The 19,586-nt window shown below is 37.5% G+C and overlaps 1 protein-coding gene across 1 annotated transcript in view; it reads left to right on the plus strand.

Moving 5' to 3' along the window:
- The first annotated feature begins 408 nt into the window (after positions 1-408).
- IL1RAPL1 (interleukin 1 receptor accessory protein like 1) overlaps positions 409-19,586 on the plus strand; it is a 707,257-nt gene continuing 688,079 nt past the window's right edge. Inside the window, exon 1 of the mRNA XM_068532589.1 lies at positions 409-564. Coding sequence (XP_068388690.1) covers positions 409-564 — 156 coding nt within the window. The remainder of the gene's footprint in view (positions 565-19,586) is intronic.

The following is a 19,586-nucleotide window of genomic DNA, read 5'->3' on the forward strand; positions in this document are numbered from 1 at the left end:
GCATTTTCTAAATCCGTGGTTTTCAAACTTTTTTTTGATACCTCGACACCTTAACTGGCCTGCTGCCTATGTATGTGCTGCCCCCTGGACTTGTGCCGTGCTTAACCTGCACATCCTTACACAACTCAAACACAGGTTCCCAGAGCCTGCACTTATTTTTACTCCCTTCTCAGGGAAGAACCCTAACCTCCTAGAGGATGGCAAGGAGTAACGAGGCTCCATAGGAGATGACTAAGCAAGTACGAGGCGGCCTTGTCACAATCCCATAGGTGCTGAAAGTAGACAGTAAGATTCCACGTGTTAGAGCATGACTGTTTCATATTCACAGTATAGCAAACAGCAGGAGCATCAGCATGGTAGCACGAGTTTCTCTACCCCAAGTACCGTGAAGTGACACAGTATGCTGAGATGGCGACTGCGCACACAGTGGATTGCACCATCGCTGAAGAAACCAGGGCCAAGGGCTCAGCACCTTTGTTGCGAACAACTAACAAGATAGTCCCTCCAGCCTTCACCCCGCCCCAAGCCCTGAGGATCAAGCAGTCTCATGGTAGTCATGCTTCGGTAACTTTCACCTAATTAATCGCCACACAGGGGATGTTATGGCTTGCATTTTGGCACACTCAAAAAAAAGGATGTGCGTGCATAGGTGTTGCCCATGACAGACCGCTCTTCCCAGAAAACTTGAAATGTGGAATGGTATCGATTAATTCATCCCATTTTGATAAAGTTCTGGTTAAGGCCAAATAAACTGGTTTCATGACCTACTCACAGTTTGAAAATCACTGCCTTATGTACCTAGTAAATGCCTTGCAATTCTGATTAAACAAACCATTATTAAATGCCAAATATTTGCCGGATGGTGTGTTCCATGCTCAATATACGATGTGTTATAGCAGAGGGATCATAGGCTTTCTATCAACAGTAGTTTAAGTTCCCATTTTGCTACATATTTAGCCATTGTTTAGTACTTCATTTTTTTATTGCCTTATTTTATTTTTGTGAAGCTAAAACATGATATTCTAGGTAAAGCGCCTTGTAAAATGCCTGGTAGGTACCAGGCATTAGTCTTAAATGATCTGACTTCCGTGGATTTGTTTGCAGTGAAAAATTATGCATGCGCTAAAGAAGGAAATATTGAAAAGCTACTCTAAGAAACTGCATGAAAACTGAAATTATTGACTGAACTCTTGAACTTGGAAAACACAAATCATGTATACCCAGAATTTACTTATTTTTTCACACACACACACACACACACACACACACACACACACACTTGTACTATGCACTAACCAGTTAATGGAATGTAAAATAGACTTGAAGCCCAGTGAAGCAAAAGCCCAAAGGAAACCAAACAAACAAAACAACTCAGAGATTTAAAAATAAATAAATTTGTGTTATTAATAGTACTTACTTTTCACCGATTTTCCACTTAAAATCTTTAAAGACAATCAAATAGCATATTTGCTTTTCTTTGTACAGAAATGAATCTCATTTGTCTCCTCTACCATTTGAGCACCATGACAATGTGAAATAAATATAGTTTATTTTATGACACTCCATCTGTATGTCACCTCACATACTTCTAATATTTCTGAGTAGACATGAAATCATTTTGAACCTATTAAAATGGACACGGGTGACAAACAGTTGATTATATGAAATGCAGTCTTTGAGTCAACCTGTGATAATTTATAATTGCCTGTGTGTGACACATTTTTAATAGAAACTAAGTCCTATAACATATTAGGGTCAAAACCTATATTAGAAATAATTTAATCCATACCCCTTGATTAACAGATTTAAAAAACTGGGAAATAGGGACTTCCCTGGTAGTCCAGTGATTAAGACTCTGTGCTCCCAATGCAGGGGGCACGGGTTCAATCCCTGGTCGGGGAACTATTAATAAATCCCGCATGCTAAGATCCCGCCTGCCGTATAGTGCAGCCAAAATTAAAATTTTTTTTAAAAAAGTGGGAAATAAATGAAATGGCTGAAGTCTTCCAACTAGCTGTTGAGAAAGCAAAGACTTAAATGTAGATAAAGCATGTATTCCACTATACAAAGAAACATCCTTTAAATCATTGTTATGTTTATTCATTCATATGAATATTCTACAAATATTTTCAAATACCTACATTGTGCCACGCCCTGTGCTAGGATAAAAATAGAAAAGACAGTGGTCTGCCTCTTAGAGAGATTGTGGTTTAGCAAGGGAGAGAGCTAATAATAGGAGAAAGAAGAAGACAGCATTATTATGGTAGAATGTGGTAATAATGGTTGTGCTACAAGTCATCAAAGGGTACTGGGATTTTGCCTAGTACCTTTGACTGTTGGACAGGGTGCAGGTCTCACTTGAATTGCAACCTTTCTTGACTGTTGTCTCTTAAATGATCTTTACACTTTCAGTTTGACCTTCCTCCAGATCTGTCCTCCATATTGCTGCCTGGGTGGAATTTCTGAAATCTGATCAGAACACTTGCCTACATAAGAACCTTTGATAGTTGAAGCAAAGTAATCTTTAGAAAATAAGAGGGAATGTGGCAGTGTAGGAGGCCTATGGGAAAAGTGAAAGTTGACAACAGTGACTGAGATGATAGGGAGATGGGACCTTCTGGACCGCTGGTCAATCAGGAATAAGATATAGTTAGGGTTAAGGATTCTTTCATTTCTCTTATCCTTTAGGGGCAAATCTGTTTCTGCTTGAAAACTTGAAGGTTTTTTTAATATAATAAATTGCTTACTGCTATCTGCTACTAGGTTTCTAGAGATTAAATGATTAATTGGGTGTAAAAAAAGGGTCTTCATATTATTAAAAACTCATTCTGACCAGTTCAGTATTAACAGCATAAAAAGAAAACTGAGGTAGTTCAATGGAAAATTAAAAAGAAAGGACTATTTTGATTCCTGGTAGTTTCTTTTTCTTCTTTAGTTATGTGTGAAGGGAGTTTGAAACAACATACTTTTAAAAGAGACTATAGTTTATTTGATGATGGCTTTAATCTTTTATAAGTTGACAACTAAGTTAATTGAAAAGTATGTTTGAAGCTCACCTTACAAACTGCTCACATGGTTGAAAAGTAAGCACTAGTAGATCTTAAAGACAGTTATTTTTGTCATTTGATGTATCTTACTATTCACGTTATTCCACTGGAATTTGATACAGTAATTCTCTACAATTAAAAATCTGCATGAAGTAAAAGATATTTACATGTCCGACATATCCAAATAGCTTAAAAATTGCGTAAAATGTTAGTAAATTTTTGGAGACTCTTTACCTTATCTTCTAGAAGGTGACAGGTGCAGTTCAAATTGAATACAGGATAGAAATTGAATAATCAGATTATAATTTTGAATAACGCTGAATCATTTCTGATACAGAACTTTTCAAACATGGCTTCATTACGGTAATGAGTGTGCTACTCTTGGTTGCACCAGGGAATCTGGGAACTGATTGTGGCTACGTGGAAATTGTAAATGTCAGATCTCAGTTTAATTGTGGTGGAAATATGTGGTAGCTCATTCTGAGTATTAAACAGCTATGCAAATATTGGCAGAGCAGAAAATCTAACATAATAGAAGTAATACTTAGATGTTCTGAGATTCTTGTCGTTTAAAAAAAGCATGAATTAAAATCCTCTGTAGGAAAAATAAAGGTTAAAATGCAGTGTATAAATCAGGGTTTCTCAACCCTGCTGCACATTAGAATCACTTAGGGAGCTTTTATAATCCACACACATTGGGCCCCACTGGCAGGTATTCTGCATCAGTTGGTCTGGGATGATGCTTCGGCATTAGTACTGTTTTTAGAATAAGGTCTGCATCTAATTCTGCTGCATCTAATTCTACTCGGATTGAGAATCACTGGTTGACATAGATGAACATAAAGTTTCATATATTTCAGTAATAAAAATTAAGGTAGCAAATTTATCCTATCTTATCAGAATTTTTTTTCTACAACCATCATGCCGTGATGTGTTAATCGTTAACAAAAATTAAGTTGGCTACCTGCAGTTTCATGATTAAACTGGCCAAACAAATCTTCCAAAGATAAATGAAATGAAGCCCCAAACAGACAAAAGTGTGTATCACTCTGTCTTTTGTGATTTCACATTTGCTTGACTAGGACTACTAATGCTCGGTAGAACGAATCATCCTGGCAGTGCATTTTTATACACCTTGTGAAGGTTTCATAAATAAGACATGGCTGAAATTATATCAGAGGAACATTTATCTTGAAAACCCTAAAATCCCTAAAGCAAGGGATTATAGATTACATATATTATAGCTATTATGCCAAAAGAGTAATATATACACATACACACATATACATATGCCATGCTTCTTCAGCTATCTGAACTATAAAATATTAACAAAAGCTGCACATGTATATATATTCACCAAATATATGTATAAGCAAAGCAACACTGTTGTCTTAAATAGTCTCCTACCATTTTCATATAGCTCTATTACTTACCATTTTCACTTGGTACAAGAAAACTAGACCTATTTCCAGTAGAGAATTCACCTGCAAGGGTTCGTTTTTGCCACTATTAAGGATGCATGAAAGAATGTGTCACCCAAACACACACCCACAAAAATAGTACTCATTTTGAGGTCACAAGACTTAGTTCAAATCGTATGTCTGCCTAAATTTTGTAAGCCTTAACAATTTCATTGATAAAATTGTGATACTGTTAAATGCCTCAATGAATTCTTGTGAGGATTCAAGATGGTAAGAACAATGAAGGCAGGAGTTATGACTGTTTTCTTCCCTGATCCCAAGCCTCTAGAACAATGCTTGGTACCTAACAGGCACTTAGTATTTGTTCAATGAATGAAGGAAATATTAGTACACACAGTTGACTGCCTGGCATCTAGCAGATACAGGGTTGTGCACCCTTAGTGTTGTGGTCTTCCATAATGGTGTGAAGGATTGGTTCACACATGTCTTCTTGAAAACATTCACTTTTTTTTTTTTAACTGAAAACAACAAGCAACGTAAATAAAACCCAGACTGTTTCAGAATATACTCAAAAAGAACACTCAAGTAAAGACAGAACAGAATGATCAGGTAATTGAAATAGGAATGGTTTTTACTATAATGTTGTTGAACTGGGTGGTGCTTATCTAACATTTGCATGTTGTTTTTTATTTGTACCTGTGCCCCAGTAAGTACCAGCAAGGAGTGATCAGTGTTACAGTCTAGAGCAGCACTTCTCAACCATTATTGGACACTGGGAATACTTGCGGATCTTGTTAAAATGGGTTGTCTGGTTAGGGGACAAGGCCAAGAATCTTATTTTTAAAATGCACCTGACCAGTTTAATAGTCAAGGAAGACTTTATTCAAGACTATTCCAATAGGGGAGAGAAGTTGAACTCAACTCCACTGAAACAAAAGGTGAGAGAATTCTTATCAGCTGGGGTAGACTAATGGAAAAGTACTGGAGGACACTGAGGGAGGGAAGCTGGAGACAGGAGCCCTATCTGTTTGATAATTACATTTCCAAGGGATGGCTCCCAGGTCCTTGAGAAAGTCATTTCTGGGTTGTAGAAGATTTACATCACAAAGAGACAGAGAAACGATTTACAGTTGCAACTTTTCTAAAGTAAATACCCTAAGAAAAGAGAGGTTAGTATCCTACAGTCAGGAAGAAACCTGTGTCAAGTTCAGTCAAGTTGCGGGGACCACTAAGGCGATCTTGATCAGTCTGCCTTTCTAATAAGCTCCCAGGTCGTGTTAATGCTGCTGGTCTGCAAACCGCACTGAGTAGCACATGAGTGCACTCTTGCATTGATACGTAGGAGATATTCAATTCTGATGAACCGTGTTGACATATTTTTTTTTAGCTCCAAGAGTATGTATAGATGTGTGAATTTGAAATGGTCAATACCATTGTCCTTCTAGATGGCCTATTAAAAATGCCTGAGAGTCTCTCCTCACAAGATGAAAGTTGGAATAAGGCAGGTTCCAGGGTCCAGAACACATTTGACATTGACCTCATTTCAGTAAGAGTAAAAGAGTGTTACAGTGAAGTTCCAGTGGTATATTTTAATTACTTTCTCTAAGCCCCTAGCAAATAGGTCACATCATCCGTTTTTAACAGATGAAAAAAAAAAAAATGTAGTCAGTTTTGGTCAGTGAAAGTGCAAAAAGTACAATTCAATTCTGCAAATAGTTATTACCTGATAAAGTCAACCTCTTAAGTAATCAGCTAAACTAGAGTAGATATGCCAAAACTGTAGAAAATCATTAAAGACAGAATAATAAAATACCGTGGGGACTTTTTAAACTTTGAATTCTCCCAAGGACATTATTATAAACTAATTTTCCTAATTGCATAAGAATGGAGGATTTTTTGAAAAATGTGAGTCAAAAGACTCTTAAGACATTTGAGTAACTGTGTGGACACTGGCTTTAACTCTACTAAATTTGATGTGGTAATTTAAAGTGTTCTTATTAGAATTATCAACATTCTAAAATGCAATTCATTAACATATTTTATATAGAAAATAGTAAAATCTGAAATGCACTCAAAAAACAAGATTTAAATTGCTAATACTAAAAGTGTATAGTGATAACCCAATCCAAAGGTCAGAAAAAAAAAACAATTAATTAAAATTGAAGAAAATACATCAATGAATTAATAGGATTAAGAACGCTTTGCCTTCTTTTCATAAAAAGCTAAAAAGCCAAAAATGTGATTTTTAAAAGACTAGCTTTACATGAATGGAGTTTTTAATCCATTGAAAGCCTAATCCAAGTTTTAGGATTCAGACAAAAAGTCTCTAACATTTTAATTTGCACTCATGAGAGGTTCAGTGAGACTAAGATATTTAATTTGGCAGCCTCCTTTTTAACAGAAAGAGCTACCTCTTTAGTTTGCCTCGGTTAATGAAATGGATGAATTCCAATGATTTTGGATGCAAGGTAATAATCGATCAAGTGAATTCTGTTTTCCATTGATTTTCATTGTAAAATTGTAGATTTTCTTTTCCGTACAGCAAACATGACTCTCTGGAATAAACTAAGTGGAAAATTGAAAAAGAGAGAATTATGATGCAGAACATCTCTAAGACTGTCATACATTTGCAGCACTTTGCATCACTGCCCCCTAATCTCTTAGTTTTCTACCTCTGCCTGCTTCCTGGACAGAACCATTTCCTATAATAATAGCTAACACCCACAAAGTGTTTTCTATCTGCCACATAGTGTTCTAGAACCTTTACATCTATTCATCTTCAGAATTACCCTGTTAAATGGGTACCATTGGGATCATCAACATCCACATTAGAAAACTGAGGCCAAACTATGGCCAAGGACACATAAGTAGTATCAGAATTTGGGCTTAAACCAGGTAGTCTGACTCCAGAACCTTCATTTTAAAAAATGTATATGTCTTGTGTTTTTATAGGTAACACAAATACTGAAAATATTTGTAAAACAAATTTATAGTTAATGAATGTCTAATTAGTTACTAATTAAAGCAAACACCCTTATTACTATCCTCAAGGTCAGGAGGTAGACTCTTGCCAACCACTCTTGAAGCCTTCCACGTGCCTCCTCCTAACCAGTGCCCCCAACACACAAATGTACAAGTGTAAACACAATAATGACTTTTCTAGAATTGCATCCTTGCTTTTCTTTTTTATCACCCGAATATACATCCCTGAACACTGTAGTTAAGTCTTGTCTAATTTTTAAAATCTTTTAAGTCTCTTTCAATCTATAGGTTTCCCCCTTGTATTAGAGTTCTCCAGAGAAAGAGAACCAATAGGCTGTATATAGAGAGAGACAGATATAGATATAGATATATAATAGGAGATTTACTATAGCAATAGGCTCACGAGGTAATGGAGGCCAAGAAGTCTGACAATCTGCTGTCCTCAAGCTGGAGAACCAGGAAAGCCGGTGGTATATTCACTTGGAGTCTGAAGGCCTGAGAGCCAGGAGCTCCAGTGTCCAAGGGCAGGAAAAGATGGATCACCCAGTTCAAGAAGAGACTGGGAATTGGCCCTTCTTCTGCCTTTTTGTGAAATTTGGGTCCTCAATGGATTGGATGATGCCCTTCTCGCCCCCATTAGTGAAGGCAGATATTCTTTACTCAGTCTGCTGATTGAAATGTTAATCTCTTCCAGAAACACCGTCCCAAACGTACCCAGAAATAATGTTTTACTAGCTATCTGGGCATCCCTTAGTCTAGTCAAGTTAACACACAAAATTAATCATCATACCTCTCTATCATTTTTAAGGGGTTTATTTGTTGAAGATGCTGTATTGTTTGTTCTATAAAGTTTTCCATGGTCTGGCTTTTGCTGCCTGTGTTTTTGTGATATAGTTTAATTTGTTCCACTGTCCTCTGTATTTCCTGTCTACACTCAATTTCAAGCTCTTCTTACCTGCCCGGCTCCCGTGGCACTCTGGTTCACTCTAGAGGTTGGTGACAGCTAACAGGGTTCAGCTGCAATCACTCGCTTCTCCAGTAGGAGCTATGAGCCCACATGTATTTGGCTCTGGGCATTGATTCCTAAATGCCCATCCAAGGTCAAGTTCCAGGGATGACAGATATATGAGTTCAGGGTAGAATGAGAAAAATAAGAAACACTTTTTTCTTCAAGTTGAATTTATTCTTTAAAAAAAAAAGTATCCTTTATTGTGAAATTTCAATTGTCCTGTTTTATTGTTATCCTTTTCCCTTTGTTGTTGTTTCTTTATATTTTTATTTTGATGAAATAAAAACACAGTGTCAGTCTTCGTTCTTTTTTATTATGCTGTTGACAAAATTCGAAAATTTTGGAAACACTACTTTAGCCTAACTGTCCTGCTGAAAATTACGGTTTTAATTTTCATAAAAGAAATTATTGCTCTGAACCAATGCTGTTTGATAAAAATTTGAAAAAAATTCTCTCTAAAGTCAGTCTTGAAGAAAGGTACCTGTGATTTGTCTAAGCTTTTGAATAAAACTCAAATTCTATCTCAAATGTAGTTCACCACTTAAACTGCTGTACCCTTTATGGAAAAGAAAAAAGCACCATTCCTTTTTTTATACAAGAAACTTAAAAGTTTATCTCATGGAGGGAAAGGTGGCTAGGTAATTCTCCTATGGACATTTCTGGATCTGTTCCTCAGTCAGATTGCTTCCATTCACACTGCCTGCTGTCTTGAAAGTCCATGCCTTGCCTGCAATGCCAGCATCAATTCTTAGCACAGAAATAGCTTTGCTTGTTGAGGAAGATGTTCTGAATTACAGAAATTATTTTAAAAATTAGCCACTTCTGCCTGTGCTCTCAGCAAACATATTAGTGTGATCTGGGATATTTTATATTTGTGGAAGAAAGGCAATCCAAACTCCCTTTCTTTCCTGACTTAGCTTATTACATCTTCAGTACTTGCAAACTGTGTGGTACACAATCAGTCACAGCATACTGCTGTTTATCGAGTGTCCATGGCCACTGGCTGACATGGCATTGAATATAACGTGGCATTGTTGCTCCAGGTCTTTTTGCCCTCGTGCTAAATGACTCAACCCATCAGAAGAAATTTATAATGGCCGTACAGCTCACCTATTTAGTCCTCATGAGATTGATTTGTTATGAAGTTACTTGCTGTAATGTCTTTGAGAGGGTAGGCCTTCATTTCAAAGCAAGACAGCCTCACCCAGGGATTTCAAAGCATTCCTGTATACAGTAAGTCTGTTTTAAGGAAATGGGATGAAGCCAACTGGGAAAAATGAGAAAATATGTGTGAAAGGGCTTAGAACTGTGTTCTACAGAGGTACTAAATTAGAAGCTTCAGAGCATATGGAAGGTTAATATTATTTGAAAGCTTACTTTGAATCCTATGGAAAAATTAGCACTCTTAATTAGATAATATGACTTCAGCATTCCCAGGCCGTCTGCTCCCCATAATATCAAACCTTCTTTCAAGCCCACTCCCTTTACTGTGGTCCCTTTAGGTACTCTATCATTATGTTCCTTTTAAAATATATGTATATGTATATCTATATCTATGTCTAGTTATCTTTTAGACAACCAGGGATTTTTGTCAGCCTACTTCACCTCTACACCTTCCTACAATCCTTTCCACCACTGGAAACTTGAAAAACTACATCCCATTCTCTTCTGGATCTCCAGGCCTGCCAAAATTTCTTTCCTAGTCTGTCAAACGACTACGAGCTAATCTGATGAACAGATTCTTATTAAACTGTTAATGAGAAGTGACTGACCAGTAGGCAAGGCCATTCTTCAACCACTCAGGCTCTAATTGTAATTTAGCAGTCATCCTCCATAGGCAATGCTGGTGACTGGAATTTAAAGTTTAGAATTTTCTGGGATGACAGCCTGATGGCTGATGGGCCCCGAGGAGGCTGATGACTGATACATGAGACCTTTGGTAGCAGAAGGAATTTGAAAGCCTCTATCTCACAACAGTCTGAAATAGACATAGGCAAAGCCTTGTAAAGGCCCAATGACATTTTTAAGAGATCTGCTGTAAACAATCTAGTATTACCAGTTCAGTCTGTCCTGTGTTTATCAGCAAAAAATAGAATCTGCTGCTGCAAGGTATTAGAAATACTGGCATCTTAAGCAAAAGACTTGAATTTTGCTGCCTGGCTTCTTCCCTTTGGCTTCTACTTTGCAGATGGAATGGTTGAGAAGGAGGATGGAGCAGTTGAGGGGGTAGCTGCTCTGTGCAGTTGCTCTTGTTTATTTTCTAACTGACCTGGCACATTGTAGGCGGAGGCGATGCATGTTTCCTGACATTGGGCCAGTGATGTATGGCCTGACCTTCAAAATGAGGAACAAGATCTCTGTGGGTGAGAGTATAGCCGTGCAAATGCTTTTATCCCCTGTTGCTCGGCAGTTTGCAACCAGTTCCGACAAAAAGTACCCACCCCGCTGAGTTTGCTGAAGCTTGTATATTGGTTTTAGTTTGAACATTTTGGCAAATTAAGGACTGAGTGAAACCATAAGACTGATTTTATTTACAACAAAGCCTTGTGGTGTCTGTCAGTTGCTCTCGTATCTCTTTCCTTCAGTCTTTGAGGTGGTTTCTGTAGGTGGTTTATCTAACTTTATAATGAATTTGCATCTGTTTCAGTTAAAGGATAATATTTCCCCTGGGTGTCCTTTTAATCGATATTGGGCATGGTCTGCCTCCTTTCTAGTCTTTGTTTCATGTAGGCCCAGTGGATGCCTTTCTTCCATCTCTCTCATTCAATATCAAGAGCCACTGACAACTGCTTTGTGATGAACAGATTACATGTCTGTTATCTGCTCTGAACTGTTAAGTCTTCTGTTTAAATTTCATCCTCTAACATTGCAAAGAAAGGATGATATAGCAACACGGTTTTTGTAGTGTGATAGCCAATATATGTGATACCTTTAAAAATATTTGAATACATTTTCTTTCTGAAAGTACTATTATCATACTTGGAGCACCTTTTAGGGACACAAAAGAGTGCCCTCACTTCCGAATAAACAGGAATTGTGGGAAGAGGAATGGCCTGCATGTCAGAGAATCTGGAGTCTAGTCCCAACTTTGCCAATAACTTGTATATTTTACAGCAATATGCTTAACTTATTTGTGACCACAGTTCTTTATATATAAAATGAGGAGCTTTTCCTGGCTCAGTGGTTCTCAACCCTGGTTGCACATTAAAATCTCTGGGGGAGCTTTTTGAAATATACCAATAACCAGCCCCCATCATAGATCAATTAAAAAAGGAAACTCTGGAGGTGAGACTTGGGCACTGGCAGATTTTAAAAGCTCCCCAAGTTATTATAATGTGCAGCCAGGGTTAAGAACCAATGGATTATGTGATTTCTAAAGTCCTTTACAGTTCTAAGATTGTATGATTCTAATCTCTTCACAAATCTCTTGGTTATTGTTTTTTCTATCTTGGGAGTTAAAAATAAAAGTATTAATTGAATTAGACAAGCATATTAAATCAGTACATATAGTCCACACAGGAATAAGCAAAACCAAACGTGTCTTAAAAAGTATATTTTTTACACTGTCATTCTGGAACTTTGTACATAAATTTGCTAACAGTACAGAATACTGGTTCTTCCTCACCCCAGGTGATTCTGATCCAGTAGATATGATAACAGATAAGCAAACTTCACATTGTCAGTAAGCACCCCAAGTGTCTCCCCCACGTGAATCTATTGATCTCATGTTTAGAAATACTGTCTTATACACTATAGTCATTTTCTAACTCTGCTAAATAATGAAGGTGTACAAGACATGCCCCCTCTGGTTTACCGTCAGCTGGTTCAAGTTTCTATTTGGTGCAATAGTGCTGGTATGGATGGCGCTGGAAGCAGTTGTTAAGATTGGGCATAGTATATTTTGAGTGAATTTTGAGTTTTCCTTTGAACAAGATTAAAAGTTAGAATTGTAAGGGAGCCATCTAGTGGTTAAGCGTACAGACCTGTGGCATCTTGTCCTAAGCTCTTGGCCTTATGGGTTTTATCAGAATATAGATTTAAATATGTATGCAATTAAGTATAAATTGTAATGGATTTTTACTTTTTTGTTTCAAAAAATAATTTCTCATCATTTTATAAATAACATTCTATATTTTATGTAGTTCTACTCCTTTTATGAAACATGGATATAGAGATGAATAAGAAATGATTTTTTCATGAAATAAAACACATTCTATTTGTAAGGACATAAAAATATGCAAGTAACTAAAGCGTATTTTTATAATTCCCACTAAATGTTCCTTGGATTTGAATGTAAGAGGGATTTTAGGACTTAAAAATAGTTTATGCAATTAGAGAATGCAGACATAGTGTGAAGGATTCACAGTCTAAGATACATTACCATTTTTTTATACTCTGAAGTTTTTAACAGTCCATAACACATGCATTGGGCTGATTAGGGCCTTGCCAAAAAAGTAGACATCATGCCACTTACCAAATCATTTACAGCCACCAGGTATTCATTCATCAAACAAATATCCTCCTGGTTTTGTGCATGTTACTTTTATAATGCAGTCATGATGAGCTCGACATTTGAGTGACAGTGTTTGTCTTTTACACATAAAGAGAAAAACAAGTTTATAGAAGAACAAGATGCCCAAGGCATTCATTTTTCTAAGCCCACATTTTAATTTCAGGGTATTTTCACAGGAAGCATTTTAAAAAGTTTACCATTTTAAATTAAATTGAAAATATTCTATCACAGCTTACATTGTATCAAGTTCTTATGCTGGGTCATATCTCCCTCTCCAGTAGTCAAACTCCTGGGAGCTCATGCATTTATAGCTGACTCTGCTCTTCAGGTAATGTCCAGGTTTCCTCCCCCTGTGCTGCTTTTTTCCCCTCCCCTCTTCAGGATGCAGGCTTCCAAATGCCTCCTGGACATCACTTCCTGATATTCTTCCAGCACCTCAACATCCCCACATCAAATTAGTAAACTTGGGACTACAGCTCTTTAATTGTGCATTTCAATTAAAAGTTTCTAAAGTCCACAAGAAGAAAAGATTCCAGTCCTCTTTAGTCTTTCTTTCTTTGTCATCCTCTTCCCACTTTTCTCCTGTTATATTCGAAAATATATCTGGCATCATTCATTTGGGATACACTGCAAAATGGGGATTATGAAGTCAGATCCTGTGGAAGGCATGTAGCTTCTGAGAGGACCCCCCCCAAGATTCCCACTCCCCCCTGGTGTACCTGCCCTGTATAATCCCCTCCTCCGTAGCGTCAGAGAGACTGTGAATATGATGGATGCCACTCCCCTGACTCAGTTACATTCACAGGCAAAAGTGAAGGGGATTTTGCATATGTAGTTAAGGTGGTGAGTCAGTTAATTTTGAGCTAATCAAAATGGAGATTATGCTGAGTGGGCCTGACTTAATCAGTAAAATAGCCTTAAAATGGGTACTGAGCCCTTCCCCAAGAGAAAGATTCTCTGCTGGAAACGAAGTACTCCTTGATGAACTAAGCAGCCAGGCCTCTAGGAGCTGCGAGTGCTCCCAAGAAGAGAAGAGACCTACAACCACAGGGAACCAAATGTGTTCCTTGAACCCATTTGTCTACTCCTATGTCATTAAAACCTTCTAAATATTACTGTAGCTTTATTGTTGCCCATCACCACATAAGTTTGGGTGAGGACCCAAGCTCCATAAAAGAATGCAGTCCAGCCAAGACCTTGATGTGGCCTTGTTAGACCCAGAGCAAGGGGCCCAGTTAAACCATGCCTGGACTTCTGAACCACAGAAACTGTGAGATAATAAATTGTATGTTGTTTTAAGCCAGGAAATGTTTGGTTCTTCACTCTGCAGCAATAGGTAACTAATATATTATCTTGTGCTTTGGATCGTTGCAGTAACCTTCAAACTAATCTCTCTTATCTATCTCCATGAAATCCTACATACTACAGCCAGAGTCATCTTCCTTAAAAATGTAAGCTCAATGAGGTAGGGGGTTTGTATCGTTCAAAGCTGTATCTCTAGAAGAAAACTAGAATATTGTATGTATCTTAGAAGAATACTTTATCTTAGAAGAATGCTAAGACATTGTATGCAGGTTACAAATATTGAGTGATGGAGTGAATGAATAAATATCATCTATCCACCTTTACACACACCGAAACCATTGCTGGTCCCCCATTATGTACAGAGAGACATCCTTCTGATATAAGAAGGCTGCATAATAAAGTGCTTAAGTATATGGATTCTAGAGTTAAAGACCTTGCATTCAGATTCAAACTCTAATACTCTAATACTCTCCAGCTCTAAGACTTCCTAGCTTTGTGACTTCTTGGAAATTGCATGACCATACTGAACCTCAGTTATCTCATTTGTAAAACATGATAAATAATAATTATTACCACTCATGATGGTTTTGAAGATTAACTAAGACAGTGCATTTAACATATTTTCACAGTGCCTGGCCTATGCAATAGATCAATAAATGTTGGTTATGGTTATAACAGCTAAGTCCCTCTACTATCTATATTTCTCCTGTCGTCCAGCCATATGGGGCAGGCACCCCTGTGTCTCCTGTATTTGCAGCATGATGGAGAGTAAAATGCATCGATACTGGTTCAGTTTCAGGCTCTGAACTGGCTGTATGACCTTGAACAAGATTCTTCACAGCCCTTAGTTTGTCTCTCTGTGGAGTGGAGCTAATTGCAACATATAGCTCAAGAAATTGTCTTAACTCTGTCTCTACACAAAGCAGTCACATCGAACAACAGCTAAAACTGGCCAGTGAGACCGTCTACTATAAGGATGATACGATGGATGTTTTTTCTCAACGTGTTGAAGGACCACAGAAAACATTTTCTCATTTTATTGGAAGTAGTTGTGTCGCTCCGAGTCCACGCGTTGTTGTTGTTTTCATCTGACCAGGCTTTCATCTTTCAGTTGGCTGCTAACTGAAAAAATCTGTCCTCGCTTTAGTGGAAACCTTGCTCTGTATCCTTCTATTTCCCTTTTTTTTCCCCTTACCAATTTCTAATTTATGTTTTCTTGCTATATGTAGGTAATTTACCTTAAATTCATTCTTGAAAAAGTAAAAATAAATATATAAATATCTTCCAGGGTTGTTATATATGTAACAAGCACTATTCAAGTGCCATTTTTAGAAGTGTAGGCGTAAGTGTTTTACTGGTGAGAATTAATAGATAACATCAGAAAACCTGATATAGGGAAACAGATAAGAAAGCAACTTCAGAAATCCTGTCAAATGAGTCCCATTTCTTGCCATTGAATAGATCATGGATGCAATTCATAAAAATGCAAATACAGTAATTCTTACATCACTCCTTTGGTTAAAAGATCTTGAGCTGTAGCATAAGGAAGTACATGTGCTAGGCAGCCTATGATTTAATGAACTGATGTTGATATTGAAACTGGTACTCTCTCCCCTCACAGAGGTATGGCTGAATCCATGGGTTAGCCAGCCACTTTTCCACCAGATTCTGTTTGAAAGTCAGTTTGTGAATCATCCCGGTTGCCTGGTTGAACATAGTGTTGAGCAGCAAGATTTCTGTGCTCTATTGATGTGTTTAAGCAGCACTAAACAACCAGACACATCAATGGAAATACTGGTCAGATCACCTCTCTATCGTTCTCCAGCAAAAACAGTTGACTGAGAACTTCCTGGTTTTTCAGTTGTTTGCGTCACTGTATTCTAATAAACATGCTTCTCTATGGAGATAGGCTAACGCTTCATCATGGAAAAATAATTGGAAGGTTTGACTGAAATAAAACTGCATTTGTGGATGCAGTCTCTCTTTCAAGATATTTAAACACTACTTCAGTTTGCAGGCTTAAAAGGAAATAACTTTCCTGTGACTTTATTGAGCAGAGATGCGGTAGTCACGCTGTACGTTGGATTGGGGAGATTGACCATGCTCTGAGATCATTAACAAGATGATTGAGCTCTATTCTGGTTAGCTTAGAATGGCTGTAATTTGTGCCAGCCATCACTGACTTGCACCAGAAAGATAAACTATAGGTACAAGCAGCAAATCTCAAGGCCTCTTATGATCCTTATCCTTCTATTTCTTAATTTTTTTCTCCCATTTTGAGGTCACAACGGTAACGCCTCATATATCCAACATTAGAAATAAGGACATCTGTATTGCATTGATATTGTTAAATTGGTATTCAGTAAAATAAAGCCATCCCTTGCAGTAATGGGTGAGAACTTGCCTTTCACTCAGAGCCAAGTTCATTAGAGATTCATGCTCACAGCCCAGAGAAAAACAGAGTTTTTATGAGATTTCAACAAGTAATATATCTGCATGATGGGTTGTTCCAAGAAACTGAGCAAATGAAAATGTCAGTTTGCAGAAACTGTCAAAACCAGCACAACCTAATTTAGAATTGCTGCTTATCTAATAAACTACCAGTAGCCCTACCAGATAGAGTCCTGTCAGTCTTGCAGAAAAAGTACTCATTTCTCTTGCACTTAAGTTAGGTTTATAGACACCCTAGGCTCTGCTAATGGGAAAAGAGCATGAACTAATTAGATATGGCACCCAATCATTAAACGGCAGCAAGCATAGTTATAGTGTTCTTAGCTATGAAATGCCAGAATCCTTGATCTGGGTATACTTTGGTGTGTCAAAGTGGGAGCCAAATTTGTATGCAGTTATGAAAGTGTGCCTTGCTCCATGTTTTGCATATGGCACATCCTGAAAAAACTACAAATTGATAAGTAATTTTGTTAATGTAATGTTTACTGTGTGAGTTTGAGTTGCAAACATTTTCAGTATGTAACTTGTAGAAACACTGGCAGGTAATTATTTGGATCTCTTCGTGTTTGCATCTAAGGGACTTGAATACTACTACTTTGCATAATCACCATGCCTTTACCAACATCATCTCTGACTTCATGATTTGTGGCTGTTAGTTATCGTGAAACAAATGTTAGACTGGCAGTGGGTAACACTGCTGCAGTAGCTTATACACATTCAGTGGATTCTAAACCAGTAGTAGAGAAACTCTGAAGAGGGTGGAGCAGGAGATGACAAGAGTGCGGAGGTAGGAGGGGTGTGTGGTGAGGTATTGGTAAAGAAGAAAATATTCATGCACTTTGTGATTGCATAAAATAATTTGATTACAAGTTTCAAAGGCAGACTGAAAAAGAATGTAATCAATTCTCTGCATGTTGGCACAATAGAAATTTATGGTGAGACTGGAGGAAACGATAGGAGAACAGCTGAATGAACTCAATAGCTATGATGTGGAGCCTTCCTTATTGTTGAGAATGGAAAAGAATGCAGAAGCACAGTGCAACAGATTTGGCAGCAAGTTGTGTTTTCTCAGTACAGTAGATCCCTATTGCTCATGAGTATTAGAGAAAGACCTACACACCTGCTTCTGTTATTCTCAAGCTGTATGATGATTACAGAGTTTGTAAATAGCCTTTCCTTCCTCTCTGCTAATGTTTCCTTATATGTCGAAGAAGGTAGATTATCTGGCTATCTAAATATCACCTGGAATTGTTATACCATGCAGCATGTGTTCAAGAAACTGGAGCAGGACTATCCTGGTGGTGCAGTGGTTAAGAATCCACCTGACAATGCAGGGGACACGGGTTCAGTCCCTGGTCTGGGAAGATCCCACATACTGTGGAGCAGCTAAGCCCGTACGCCATTAACTACTGAGGCTGCACTCTAGAGCCCACGAGCCACAACTACTGAGCCCGCATGCCACAACTACTGAAGCCTGTGTGCCTAGAGCCCCTTCTCCGCAACAAGAGAAGCCACCGCAATGAGAAGCCTGCGCACCGCAGCGAAGAGTAGCCCCCGCTCGCCGCAACTAGAGAAAGCCCGCGCCCAGGAACAAAGACCCAATGCAGCCATAAATAAATAAATAAATAAATAAATAAATAAATTTAAAAATACTTAAAAAAACAAAAAGAAACTGGAGCAGGTGATTTTGGTTGAAAGTTTTAGATAATACGATATTTTCAACACCTTTAATCATATTCTTCACAGTTTCTATCTGTTCTTCCCTCACCATCTATTAAAAGCTATCACTGTGGCCTTAGAGGCCTGTTACCTGTAGTCATTGTGACAGGTTGTTGTCATTGCTTGCCATTGTTTGCCGTCCTCCTTACAATTTCACAAACTACACAATTTGTGTAATTTCTGTTCATATACCATTTCTTAAGGCCATCTTTGCTTTACTGTTTACTCAATCACTTGTGAATTTGGGAGCTACCTTCTTATCCTACATGACAACAGCCTCTCACATGGTTCCTTATCTCCTAATTGTCTCCATTTCTTTCTAGCCATTAGAGATCACCAAGACTCAGTTTGGTCATCCATTGGGTTTGGGAGGGTAGAAACATCATTTTATCGATATCTTTAGTGACTCACATTTGTTCACCAAGAACCTACAGTCATGTACAGTCATCAACTGTAGAGGATAGATGTGGGTATGTGGAATTTGAAGACCAGAATGCCACTGAGGTCAGAGGCAGATGTGGCTGTCTTCAGTAGTAGAGTTTTATTAGAACATGGCCTAGAAGTTCATTTTCGAAACAAAAATGTGTGTAATCCCCTTTTTCCCTTATCAATGACCTCTTAATATCTACTGAATTAGTACTGCAAGTTATGATTTAAAGAGGATTTTTAAAAATCTGAATTTAAACACTCTTTTTCATATTTCTCTATATTTTACAAAGAGATAAAATTTTGAACTTTATCATTCAAAAAGATAACAGCCTTTAAAATTAAAATTTATATACCATATATGCCTAGTAATCTAGGAAAATGGAAGTATTGATAGGAAAACATTTCTTCGTGGTCTGTGTTAAAATTGTATAGTCTTACTCATTTATAGTAATCTATTTAGAATTTATCTTTTATAGTCTAATCTCTGTTGCAGAAGGTGGGATAGTTATTTTCCTTCTCATTAGTCCTGCTTTCTTATGTGATAGAGAATCATTATAACTAAATTACATTACTTTTTAAAAATCAGGTTTTTTTTTTACATAAAGACCTTGAATATCACACCACATTCAATTTCCAGTTTTCAATGGTAAAAAAAATGGTTTAATTGGTTTAAATGGTTTTCAATGGTTTAAAAAATGAGTAGTGTGCAT

This window comes from Eschrichtius robustus, chromosome X (assembly GCF_028021215.1).
Source record: "Eschrichtius robustus isolate mEscRob2 chromosome X, mEscRob2.pri, whole genome shotgun sequence".
NCBI classification, from domain to species: Eukaryota; Metazoa; Chordata; class Mammalia; order Artiodactyla; family Eschrichtiidae; genus Eschrichtius; species Eschrichtius robustus.